Genomic DNA, 13,129 nt, shown 5'->3' on the forward strand with positions numbered 1-13,129 from the left:
TGCTCCAGGCTGGAATTGAGGGGTTTGGAGACGGGGAGGGGGATCAAGGCTGGGGCAGGGGGTAACGCTCAGGGGTGCATGCTCTGAGTGGTGCTTAGTCAAGCGGCTCCCGGAAGCAGTGGCATATCCCTTCTCTGGCTCCTATGCAGAGGGGTGGCCAGGTGGCTCTGCATGCTGCCCATCCGCAGGCACTGCCTCTGCAGCTCCCATTGGAGTGTGTAGAAGCTGGTGCGGGGCCATGCTGCGGCTTCCAGCACCCGTGTGGAGCGGCCTCCGACTCTGCGCCCCAGCTGGAGTGCCAGAGTGGGGCCAAGTCTTGGCTTCTGGGAGCCACGTGGTCCTGCCCCCGACTCTGTGCCCTGGCTAGAGCGCCGGAGTGGGGCTGAGCCTTGGCTTCCGGGAGCCATGTGGTAAAGCCTCAGACACAGCGCCCTAGCTGGAGTGCCGGAGCAGCTCCCAACCCAGCACCCCTGCCGGATTGATGCCGAGCTGCGTGGTGTGGTCCCAACCCTGTACCCTGGCCGGAGCGCCAGAGTGGGGCCGAGCCGCATGGTCCAGCCCCTGACCCCGTGCCCCAGCAGGAGCTCGCGGGCCAGTTTAAAATGGCTCATGAGCCCATAGTTTGCCCATCTCTGCACTAGACCAACCATGTTTGTACTACCTTGTGGCTCTTGTGGCTTTTTCTACCATTTGTAAAATGTCCTACCATTGTTATCAATGGTGCAGCTCCATTTGTGGTTGCAGTGGTAGGCGCATTAGTGAAGTCAGGCGGCTACCAGCCACCAGCTTTTAAACCATTGTTTTGTTTAGAGCTACTCTGAGCTTGATTAGATGACATGAGGGTTAGAACACCAGTCTCCTTAGCACTTACCAGTGTGGAGTTCTACCAGTAATATCAAAGGCAGGAATTTTTAAGCAAGTTACTGTACTTTTTGGCACATGCTCTTCCTGGCCAGTGTCACGTAGCTTTTAAGCTGAGTCCTTTGCTCCCAGTTTGGGAAGAGCAAGGGAAAATCTGTTAGCAGTGTGCTCAATAACTGGGAACAGGGCGTGTGTCTATAGTGACCCCATTAATCATTTCAGGAACAGTCTTATCTGTTCCTGCATAGAGTCATATCCAGTCTTTGTTGGCCAGGACTTTAGTCATGACTCTGGTGCATGACACTAAGAGTGGAGAAGGATCCAGGGATTTCCCCTCAACCTCATTGATAAAAAACAACTCAAGAGTTGGGAATACTGATAGGCTGGACAAAGCCACATATCCTTGTCTGAGCTCTCAGCCTTCTCTGTGCCATGTTGTGGATCATTGTTATTTTTAAAGATACTCTAATTTTAAAATGAAACTTGTAGGAATGTTGAACAGCTCAAACTGCTCCAAAGTGACTTTAATAAAGGACACAAAATATTTCCATCCAGTGGCTGTTTCTAGAAATGACATTAAAACAGAAATGTACTTTCTTTCAGCTTTTTGGATACCTACAGTTTTACTGAGTATTGTTAGTGGAGAATGTTGAGCATTCAAGAACATTGCTCCATGAACGTGAAAATGATTAGTGTTCGGTGCATCAAAGTTTTTAAACTGGGTTTTTCCTCTTATAGTAATGATTTAAATGTTTGCTCTTCAGTGCTGCATGAAAGGTTGCACCGTTCTCCCAGACATTCTCACCCACAGGAGAAGGCTAGACTTGAAAGGAGTTTTTAAAAATATAGTTTTGTGTTAGGATAAATTGGCATAGCATTGACATTCTGTGGCGCTGCCCTCCGCTGGATGGAATATCAGACATCCCAGTTTGTAGAAAGGTTCTCTCCATTAGCTGAACTAGGAGGCTGCTCCAGACGCCTCTGTCTTGGAGATTGTGGGGTTTTTTTTCCCCTTGGACCAAAATGTCATGAATTCTTTCCCCAAAGCTGCATTTATGTGACTCATTGACAAGCGTGAGATCTCCATAATTCCAGCACTGGATCACTGCAGATTTTTTTTTTTCATATGACACATGCTCCAATAATTTAAAATAGTGGCACTGACATATGGTTAGTCTGGGGCCTTTCAAATTCCTCTGCCTTGATTTTATGTACATATATGGACATTTATTTATTTATTTATTTATTTTGACATTGCTTAGTCCTTTAGGTCTAAATTCTGGGCCCCATGGTGCCTATAGCACAGAGGCCTCAGCAGCTCCCCAGGACGTCCAGGCTGTGCATCTGTAAACAACCACTTCCTTTCAGAGACGGAACATCCTTTGGTAGCACTTATGCCAATGCTCTGCCCTTATCCTCCCCCACACAGCAGTTTGGTGGCATCAGTAGGGGAAATCAGTCACGGAGAAACTGAATGGGACCCTACCGGCCAAAACAGCAAAAGTGAGCTATTAGCCGGGGCAAGGAGACAGGTGCCTGTCAGGCAGAATGACACCCAGCTCTCTTTCCTCTCTTCCCCTCCCCCTCACCCCAATTGCTTATGGGAGTGAACAGACCAGGGATCACAAGCCACACATGCTAACCAGCTTGAGGAAGATGGGGCCATGGGTAAAACTTTCAAAAAACCCTCCTTGAATCTTAGGCTCCTAAATCTCTTTTGAAAAATGTGACCTATGCTCCTAAATCATTTAGTCGCTTTTGAAAATATAATGCCTCATCCCTAGCTGTTTTCTGTTTTTCCTCTCCTCCATCCACCTCTCTGTGTAGGAAGGTTACTGCAACAGCTCCCAGGGCACCCACAGAAGACAGAGGGGCGAGGATTTATGGAGGGCTGATGGGGAGAGGAGGCTCATTTGCACTCTGTAGTACTCAGCTGGAGAGTGGATGTGTATCTCTCTCCCCCACCTCCACATACCATGCTCTGGATTAGTTAACTCTGTGAACAGCTAGTTACTTAGACATAGGGGGTTTCTGCAGCTCTTCCTGCTGCATAAATGAGGGCCAGGATTTGACACTTAGTTTGAAACAGACTTAAAGCATTATAATACATGTTGGAAGTTGAGGTTGGATGAATCTGGCTTTATCATATATTTCCAGCTCTGATCCTGTTTTGTTTTGTAGGGGATTATAACTTTGATTGATGAAAGAACTGTATAACCCAGTCCTTGTTACTGTCAAGTTCAATGTTTAAGAACTCTGAATTCATTAGCTAAATGTTAGATTGCCGATCTTTCAGTCATAAATTGCTTTTTGGGAATGAGGAAAACTACACATTTCCTATTGGAAATATTCTGAAGATGTTGTATTGTGATGCTGATTGAATTCTCCTTTAAGTTCAAATAAAAAACCTTATTACTGAATTGAAAAAAATCAAGAAATTTTCTTGATTAATACTAAATTTTGTTAGACCTTTTTCCTTTTCACCCATTTGTTCCGCACAAAACTTAATTTTGGGGCTTAAAATTACCTAAAATGATTTGCATTCCTGTTTGCTTTTGGTAAATACATATTGGAGTTATAACAATTTATTTTATTTAAGTTGCATTCCATTATTTTGCTTTAATGGAATGAAACTGGAGTTTTCTCATACCAGTGTGTGGTTTAGAATAAAAGGTAAATATCTATTAGTAATCTCTTGAGAGTGGCTATTCCTGGCAATTACCACAGGAAACATGCTTAATGTTACATCTCCTGACAAGAGATTAATATGGAAACAGATTTAAATAATATTTTTAAAAGTTCACTGCTGTCTCACCAAACCAGTTCCTAATCCTGCCTCCGTATCTTGCATGCATAAATATTGTGTGTGTGGTCCCATTGGGCCTGGTTCACTTTTGCCCTGTATAGTTATTTGCATCACTGCCAAGTGGGTACTAAAACTACCATTCTGATATGGTTGTACTTTACTCTCACTTTGCACTGTATAAATGGCTATGCAAGGTACAAGGCGATAGTGCACCAGGGCCATTGACTACATGTAAGATTTATTCACGCTAATAAGGGATGCGGAATTGGGTCCCATCTTTCTATTAGCATTATTCTGAATAGAATGCTCCAAATATTTCAAATTTAAGTTGTGCTGAAGTGAGTATGGGATCTGGCAGCCCCTCCTAGCTTCTCTATTTGGTTAAATTCTCTTTCATATTTCCAGCTAGCACCTGCTACCTTTCACACTGGCCTATCATAAAAGAGGAAATGGTATTGATAAAAAGTATGAGGAAATAGAGCTTTAATGACTGTGCCCTGTATTTCCACATTCTCCCTGTCTGAATCTGTGTGTGTGTTCAATAGAGGGCACCAGAACACAGGCTGTGATCAGTTGGTTTTGGTAAGTTTTATTTTTTCCTCCTCTCATGATGTGATGTAAATGGGCAGAGTAAATTTGCTGAAAACGAAATCAGAGTGTTAACCTTCCGCACACATTCAAGTGTACATCTGTCATTATATTAGGTTACAGTAGATACAGGAAATCTTTAGTTAGGATTAAGTTGTACTGTTCAGCCATATGTTGTTCTCCAGCAGAACAGTGGATAATATACCTAATAAAATCACATTGAAGAAAACCAGATTTTGGCCTTTATCCAAATAAGACACAACACATGTTTTGCCTTTTGTAAATGTTCTCTCTTTAGCTTGGGAGAGGGAACATGCCTCATGTAGCATACAGCATCTCCTCAAAAGCTATGCACTTTCTTTTGCGTATCAATTGGAAGTTTATTAGACCTGAGCCGACCTCTAATTTTAAAGGCCAACCCAACCCAACTAGACCACAGCTGACCTGAATCCACCCGAAGTTGAGTGTCAAGGCATTGTCCTAACTGACCTGACCTTTATAGTCAGGCCACATCAGGTTGCAAGGTCAGGGATGGAGCAGCAGGAACTGGAGCTAGCATAACAGCATGTTCAGGATGCTGCAAACAGACCCAGGTGTTTCTGCCATTCACAGACCTGGCCCACGCCTCTTCCCTCCCCTGCAGCTGTCCCAAGAAGTCCAGGGTTGCCCATACCTCAGTAGAGCCTCAGTCCCTCAAACTCCCAGCCAGGGCAGCCACACAGCAGGACAGATGCATTGCTGTGCAGGCATGGGGCAGCTCCCCTTCTCTCCTCCACTGCCACCTCTTGCCTGGCCCTACTGCTGAGTGGATGGGGGCATGGGCCCAGGGGTGGTGCAAGGTGGGTATCTATCTGCAGATCCCCATGAAAGCCTCCATGCTGGGCAGGAGTGGTGAGGTGCTGGGCAGGCAGTGCCTGGTGTGGGGTCCCAGCTGGCCATGTTGTTTCTCTCTGTTCACACCTGAACCACACTGTGTGTCTGTCTGTCTGAAGGCAGGAAACAGCTGATGCGAATTCAATGCTGCCTCTCTTGGTGGCAGCACCTCCCACCAGTCACTGACCCATGTAGACAAAAGACTGTTTACCACCTCCCTGCCGTGCCATCCCTATGGCTGCCTGTGACTGCGCACCTGCCCCCAGTCTGCTCAGATCTAATTTTAAAGTCTGACCTGAATCGAGTTTAAGCACGTCATCTCATTTTCAGCTCCAAACTGACCTGAACCCAGCACCTGTAGTTAGGTCCCCTTGGGTTTGGGTCGGATTGCAAGACTGTATTTTATGCCGTCTTTCTGTAAAGGTTGAGAGATAAATTTTTACCAAGGCTGCTTACAAAGATTCTCATGACAACAAATAAAAGATTTTACTATCTCAAATTCAAATGTAGGGTCTGGTTCTGCAAACCCTTACTCATGGAAGGGAGTTCTTATGTGAGAGTAATGACTACTCGTGTGGGGAAAGGTTTGCAGGATTAGGGCATTAATTTCTATATCCTAGGTAGGTATAGGAAAAGTTTGACTTTCCTTTAAATCTGCCAAGTCCAGTTTTTTCAGATGATCTAGAATTATCAGTGTGAGCTGTGACTTTTTATAAATTAACTGTGTGGGCCAGATTTTGATCTCATTTACTGAAGATTTACATCAGAGCAGCTGGGTCAGAATCTGTTACTGTGTTGGTATTTGCTGTAATGGCTGATCGTCGAACATTGTGATAATTGCTGGTTGGCTAAAAATTGCACACATGGTTAGTCAGTGCTAAAACATCCTAATTATATGTTACCTCCCCCTGCCTCCTCCACTTCCTTGTGCCCAGTTGTTTGTTTCATCTACATGTCATGTCTTGTCGTTTAGACTGCAAGCTCTTTGGGGCAGAGATTGTCACTTTTTATGTGCTTGTACAGCACCTAGCACTATGGGGCTCCAACCTAGTTGAGGCCCCTGAGTGCTACTGTAATAGTAACATTCCACAATACTAACAATGGGCGACAAAGCATGCATGTCCTTGTTTTAGAGGTATGAATATTTTGAACATTAAAAACTAACAGAACTGAATAGTGCAGACACTTTGTTTCATTTTGATGGCTTTTTAATTACATCCTTCAAGCAATATAAGCGGCTGGTGCAGAAGGAAGAAAGCAAAAGTTGTCATTTCTCAATTAAAGAGTAGAGCAGGCGTTCCAAGGGCATACCTAGGTGAAGAGTGCTTCTATGACTGCTCACATGTTGGCTTAAAGTAGTTAGTAAAGAACTCTAAATGTTTTCCCTTCTAGATGGACTGTGTGGGATTGGTTCAATGAGCATCTTTCTCTAATTCTTCCTCTCTCTGTTTCTTCACTCATTTAACCTCCAGATGGCACTATTAAGCAGAAGAAAAAATAACTGTGAAATAATGAGTCCAATGTAAAGTAAAATTGGAAATTGAATTATAGCTGCAGAAAAAGGACAGTAGCCTTGAGGTTCTGATCAACCTGTACTCGTATCACTTTTGTTTGCTATTCCCATATGTTAGGTTACCAGCAAGTTAATAATAGTGCTTCAGCAGTTCAAGGCTTAGTAGAATTGCTGTGGACATGAAATAAAGCTAAAATGAATTTGTGTCCAATATCATTGACATTAGTGCTCATTACTTCTGTGGTGTAAAGCCTCAAACCATCTAAAATCAATTTTAAAGATTACCCATTATTTTATAAAGAAAATAAAATACATTTCAAACAGCAACAAAGCTGCAAGTATAGCATAATCTGACGAACAGTTAGTTACTTGCGCTTTAGCCTGGGTGGCAGGAAGCTACTGGAGGTAAAATACAGGAAAATCTTTAGGGGACACTAAAGCTTATTCATGTTGAATTTAATGGGCTGGCTTTTTACTATATTACTCTGAATTAGAAATACAGACATTAGTAATGCAAAAATGTGAATCTCCTCACTGTTATCTGTTTTTAAATCTGGAACATAAATTCTAGTAAGATTTACTTTAAGAAAACAAACAAACAAAAGGAATGAGTTTGCTCATCCAGTGCTTACACTATAAATCTGTATTTATTGTGTGGTATGATTGGGGGTTTTTTTCCCCCTTTTTGTTTTTCATGATGTTTGTGTCATTTCTTGTTTGGGATTTCACATTCACCAAGAGTGGCCAATGAATGATGGCTTTTCATACTATAGTCATGAAGCTATTGCTGTTGAGGGAGGGAGGTGTGTGGATTTGTAGGTTCTGTGGCTTGATTAATTTTTGTACACTATTAGGTGATTTCTTTTGGGGTTACTGAGAAGTTGTTTTTAAATATTCTGTGCATTAAGACTTTGTATGCATGGATTTTAAGAGAGAATATATTTGTGATGTCTATTTTTAAGAAAACTATGTGTAGGTTTATCAGAGTAAAAGCTGGGTTTTATCAATATTTAAAAATGTCCTTATCTTAAACAGTAGCAAAAAGTGATCTCTGTTGCAGCCCCACTCTCTGATAATTTCACATAGAATGTGGTCATCATTATGGGCCACTGCAAATATTTTTCATTACTGCAAACTTAACAGTTTCAAGTTATGTCTTTTTTTTTTTTTCATTTTGCTGTCCTTAAGACAGAAATCCTTAAGTATATTACATTAATTAAATATTACCAGTATATTGGTCACAACAGAGAAGAGTTTTCAGAGTTCATTTATATTTAAAATATTACAGTCCAAACACGTGGTTAAGATTGGAAGAACCAGTCTGTTGTACACTTCATGTTAATTTGGGTATTTATAATGCAGTTGAATTTTATTTGTTTATTTTACTTTCATCAGTTCTTGTTGTCTTCTATTCGATTATATTCAGTAATGCTGCCAAATAAATGGAAAAGATATTGATAACTAAAAATTAACCTAAATATTTGTAAGCAGATAAACATAAATTCTCAATGGTTCTGGCTTGCTTAAATATATTGCAGTAAATTTGCATGCAGTGTTAGTTGTTAGTGTCATATGCCCTTATTTTGCAAATGCTGAGTATTCCCACTGAGCTCAAGAAGACTACTCTCATGAGTAAAGTTACACATGCACATCAGCATTTTGTGGGAATGGGCCCTTATTGTCTGCTGCTGATCATGTTAGAATAGACCTATCGTGCAATTAGTTCCTTATTCAAATATTGCAAGAGCATTGCATTTTCAGAGTAGCAATGCTAATGCTCAGATTTCAGTCCTTGTAGAGTAACTCTAACTTTCCAATTTTTTTGAATGCATTGTACTTGGATTACACAGTTCATGTGATTAAAAAGGTTATACTAAATGCATTTGAAGGCTTATTTTCACAAATATGAACTGCAGTTGAAGATAGACTTTTTCAAAAAACAGCTAAAATGAAGAGTATAGTCAGAACTTACTGAAAACATTTTACAGATTTAAGTCAATGTACATCAATGGCATTTTTACTATCCCTTAAATATATACAAATTTGTAAAAGTGTAAATATGTACTTCTAGTTTTTTTAGTGCACACACATTCTATTTCACAGGTATGTCAAAGTCCTGACTTTCCATGCTCTAAATTCCTTCATCTTCTTCCACTCCCCCTAGAGAAATCAGGCAGTTGAAATTTTAAAGTAGTTTAGTATTTTAAAATATAGACAATTCTTGAATGTAGACCAAATTTCCGTAAGTGCATGTGCCTTTGCCCCCCTTACAATCATTAATTGATACACATGGTAATAACAGATGGTTAAATGGAAGAAACGCCCTTGAAGTTATTCTTATAACAGATGTTCTTAACTATTAGCTTCATGTTTTTACTCACCCAAAATTCCAGATAATGCAATAAAAAGATAACACATACCTAATCATTTTATTATATGCAGTGCATTCTGAAGCTAATTTGGGATTCATTTGAAAGCCGGACACCTCTGAGAAATTGTTCTAGTAATTACAAATGTTTTTTGTTTTTTTTTTGTTGTTTTTTTTGTTAAAGGATCCTACGAAATGCATTATTGCTTTCGGACAGTAGACTTCACCTCTTCTTACAGACTCAGCTAAGTCCGGAAGATATTGAGGCTTGTGTATCTGGACAGACAAAATATTCTGTTGCTGATGCGATTCATAAGTTTGCCTCTTTGAAACGACGTTTTCCTATTGAAGATGAAGAGAGAAAAAGAGGGAAAAATGAGGCAGATTCTGATTCAGAGAGGTTACTTTCTGTCTTCTTTACATTCTGATATACATACATATATACACACAGACTTTACTTTTTTGTTGATGTAATACTAAGATAATGAAAAAATTAATTGACTGAGATTTTATTGAGCTGTGACAGCTCATCATAGAAGTCTTCACACACACCTCCACACTGAATTAATGAATGCAGTAGAAATTCAATTATCTGCATTCTGATTATGTGAATTTCATTTAGTCAGACTTGAATTATTCGCGTTTAAATTATCTTGCTAAAAAAAATATCCAACTGCACTCCAAATAGCTAATTAAAAGTCCAAATTTCCTGTCTCTCTTTGTGACTGGAGATAATTAAAGTTCTCCTCTGTTACTCAGGCTTTGAGTGTGTTGTGAAAACCAATTTCCTCTCTTTATTTTTTTTCTCCCCTTCTCTGTAGTTCATTCTCCGGGCTTGGACACAGTAGTGATGACAGCATTTCACATGGATGTAAAGCAAGCACAGTCCCTGAAGAATCCTGAAAAATCACTTGTATGTTGCCATCCTAAGACCTGCAAAATAAAGTTCTCTCTCAATTTTCAAACCATAGCTTTGAAACTGTTTCTTTGTTGCTTTTATTAAATTGCACTGATTTATTTTTACATGTTGCCTATTACATTTAGGTTTATGCAGCCATTAAAATCTTGACAAATATTGGGCTAGTGGTGTTCTATTGCCAAGTATGGCTGATAAAATATTTCCCTGCGTGACTATGTAAAATAACGGTATATTACACTAGTTTAAAAGTGGTGTATCAAATGAAAATATACTCAAAGCAACTTTGTGTACTTTATACCAGAGAAGTTTCACTCTAAACAGCTGTGTGACATTGATAAAGAAGTTATATAGACTACAAGGCATTAACTTTTTAAAATAGTATGGTGACTTGAGGAAAACAGAATCTGTGCTGTGCTATTTGTTGCTGACAATTGGAGATATAGGCTGAGGGAAGATCGTCTTTCTCCAGTGTTTATGGAAAACTTGCTCTTATCATGCACAAGAGCCAGAGGCCAACATTTTCAAATGTAGATGCCTAAAGTTAGGCACATAAATAAATGTGACATGATTTCAAGGGGTGTTGAAAACCTTCAGCTCTCATGGAAGGTAGTGGGAGTTATGGTTGCTCCCTCCCTGCGAAAATCATGTGTAAAATCTGGCCCCACTGAAGTCAATAGGCATTTTGCAACGACTTCGACAGTGTCAACATTTCACTCTAGGTATCTAACTTTAGGGACCTATGTTTGAAAATGTTAGTTAAGTGTTCTAGGTTAACATTTTAAATGAAGTGAAACTGTCTTTCCGAAAGGATGATAGTCACGTAGATATAACACATTGTTTGAATATAGAACTCTAAGCTATTGGATACAAACTGAAATGAATGGAGTTTTTAATTTCACTTTTACTGTAGTAAACATGTTGAAATATTGACTTTTTCACAAATGGCAGGCTTGAACACAACTTTTTAACCACAAACATTTGTTATAATCGACTTTTGCTCTTTATAGCAGCAACTATGAGTTGGCTTGTTCCAGAGCCTGTCAATAGAAAATGTTTCAGTGTTTGTTTATATTTGACGTTTAACTGCTATTAAAGACAAGGCAGTGGGTCTGATCCTGTTCTATTGAAATAATGGCAAAACTCCTCCGGATTTCAGTGCTGCACGTTCAGGTCCAGTATGGATTTTTGTCTCTGACAAAGATACAGTAGTTAGTATCTTTTTAACCTGTGAATTACACAGAAACAATATATAATTAATTGGCCAGCTGATAAAAGTTAGTGGGGATGTGTTTTTAAAGCATCCTCCTGGGAATCTGTTCAGTTTTAGAAAGGTGTGTCTTAAGAGCTTGAGGATAACATTTTTATCTTTTAGGTAATTATTCTGAACAAGTTTTCTCTTCATGGTAGCACTTTTATAAGATAAATATCTGTTTCTTTTGCTCAGTTTTGTTGAATTGCACAAATATATCTAGTCACCATCTCTGCTTGTGTGTAGAAGGGTCAACAAAATATTTTCGTATAACAGCACTAACATTAATTAAAGCAACAAGTTATCATGGCAAGATAGCTTCTATGGCAAAGTGCAGATTTTGGGGGGGGAAGATGTTGCCTCATTGATATACTTATTATTTAGCAAAGCTGCCCATAACATCAGCAAAAAAATCTTGAAATGAACAAAAACTGAGAATGGGATAATTTTTTAGAGAAGGAAATTATCATTTTGTTTTACCATACTATACTGTTGGGTTTATTTTATTTAAATGTTGAGCTAGATCATTGAATGCACTTTACACTTTGTGGCCTGCTAACACACATCCTGACTGTCTGTTTAAATGGAAGACTTGGAGAACCTTTGCGACTACTTATTATAATTCAGGGATCTTGTCTTTTGTGTATTAAGGAGATTTTGCAAAGCAGCCTGTTTCAGTGATAAATACTTGGGATTCATCATAATCGTATCGTTATTAACTTTATCATACTCTTCACAAAGTTAGATCTGTGCTCTAAAATCTGTTCCATTATCATCATCTTGTCCTGCATGGAAATTTATTTAAAATGTTACTCTTTTGAGTTCTTTGTATACCTAGTATTAGTGAAAATGTTCGTGTTAAGTGATAATGAAGAATACTCTGTTCTAGGGTTTATTTACCAAGAAAAAACAATTGTAAATGTTTTAGGGTATGTTTCTTATTTTGTGAAATTTAAATATAAAACTTCTTAATTTTTGATGTGATTTTAGCACTACATCAAATATTATTTTTTCTACAAGAAACTCATCTTGTTGGGGATTTGATTCTTGGCTTTTCTTGTTGTTTTTGACTACAAGTGACATTTCTGTCTAGTTTTTCAAAGAGTCAGGATTTTTAATGTGCCACTCCTGCATCCAAAATCTTACATCACTTTAATTGTTCCTCCTTTGCTGCTTTCCTACACTTAAACTTCCTTATAAAAGTATAGTACAAACAGAACATTCTTAAGTAATTAAATAAGACAAAAATAAATTGCTGTTTTAACTTGTAAATGAGATTTATTTTATTTGTAAAATCCATTTTCTAATTTATTTATTTTAATGACTTTACACAGTTTTCTGTTTCTCAGATATTTTTGTGTGTGCTATATGTTGTTAAACATAAATACCCCCACTCATTTATATTTTTGAATTGTAATGCATATTTAACTTAAGGATATTCTAAATCAGCATTCCAACAACCTGTTACTTGTAATGCAACTGAAACAGTTGTATAAACAAGGTAACAAAAATCCTCTCTTTAAAAGAAAATAATTCATTCAATAACAGCTCAGTTTTTATAAACATTAAGAGTAAGAAACTTGACAGTCTTATTTTCTCAACACTCATTTCTAAATTCTGTGCGCAACTCTTCCAAATTCTGTGCATTTTTTTCTTGAAATATTTTTATTTGTTGATACTTTTAATATAGTTCTGAAAAACTATCCAATTGTTTGTAATACAAGCAGCATGCAAAGTTAGCAACCCTTTCAAGGAATGGGTAAAATTGAAACCTTATGTTTCTAAGTAGTTATAACAACAGTAGTAGAATCAATAATGATCAATGTTTATCCCAAAAAGGTTGGGGGTTTTGTTGTTGTTAAACTACTTTTACAATGCTGCAATCTTTCTTTTAAACACAAAAAATGTAATTCAGTACTTCCAGTGTCAAGACTGATTCTTCTCATGAAAGG

The 13,129-nt window shown here is 38.6% G+C and overlaps 1 protein-coding gene across 2 annotated transcripts in view; it reads left to right on the plus strand.

Moving 5' to 3' along the window:
- SNX10 (sorting nexin 10) overlaps positions 1-12,449 on the plus strand; it is a 62,057-nt gene extending 49,608 nt beyond the window's left edge. Inside the window, exons 6-8 of one of the 2 annotated variants that reach the window (XM_032773818.2) lie at positions 4,213-4,249; positions 9,249-9,409; positions 9,831-12,449. In XM_032773818.2, coding sequence (XP_032629709.1) covers positions 4,213-4,249; positions 9,249-9,409; positions 9,831-9,912 — 280 coding nt within the window. In that variant the 3' untranslated portion in view covers positions 9,913-12,449. Of the gene's footprint in view, positions 1-4,212; positions 4,250-9,193; positions 9,410-9,830 lie in introns of both variants that reach the window. The other variant, XM_032773817.2, reaches the window with a different exon arrangement.
- The last annotated feature ends 680 nt before the right edge of the window (positions 12,450-13,129 follow it).

The sequence above is a fragment of the Chelonoidis abingdonii genome, chromosome 2, assembly GCF_003597395.2.
Source record: "Chelonoidis abingdonii isolate Lonesome George chromosome 2, CheloAbing_2.0, whole genome shotgun sequence".
In the NCBI taxonomy this organism is placed as follows: Eukaryota; Metazoa; Chordata; order Testudines; family Testudinidae; genus Chelonoidis; species Chelonoidis abingdonii.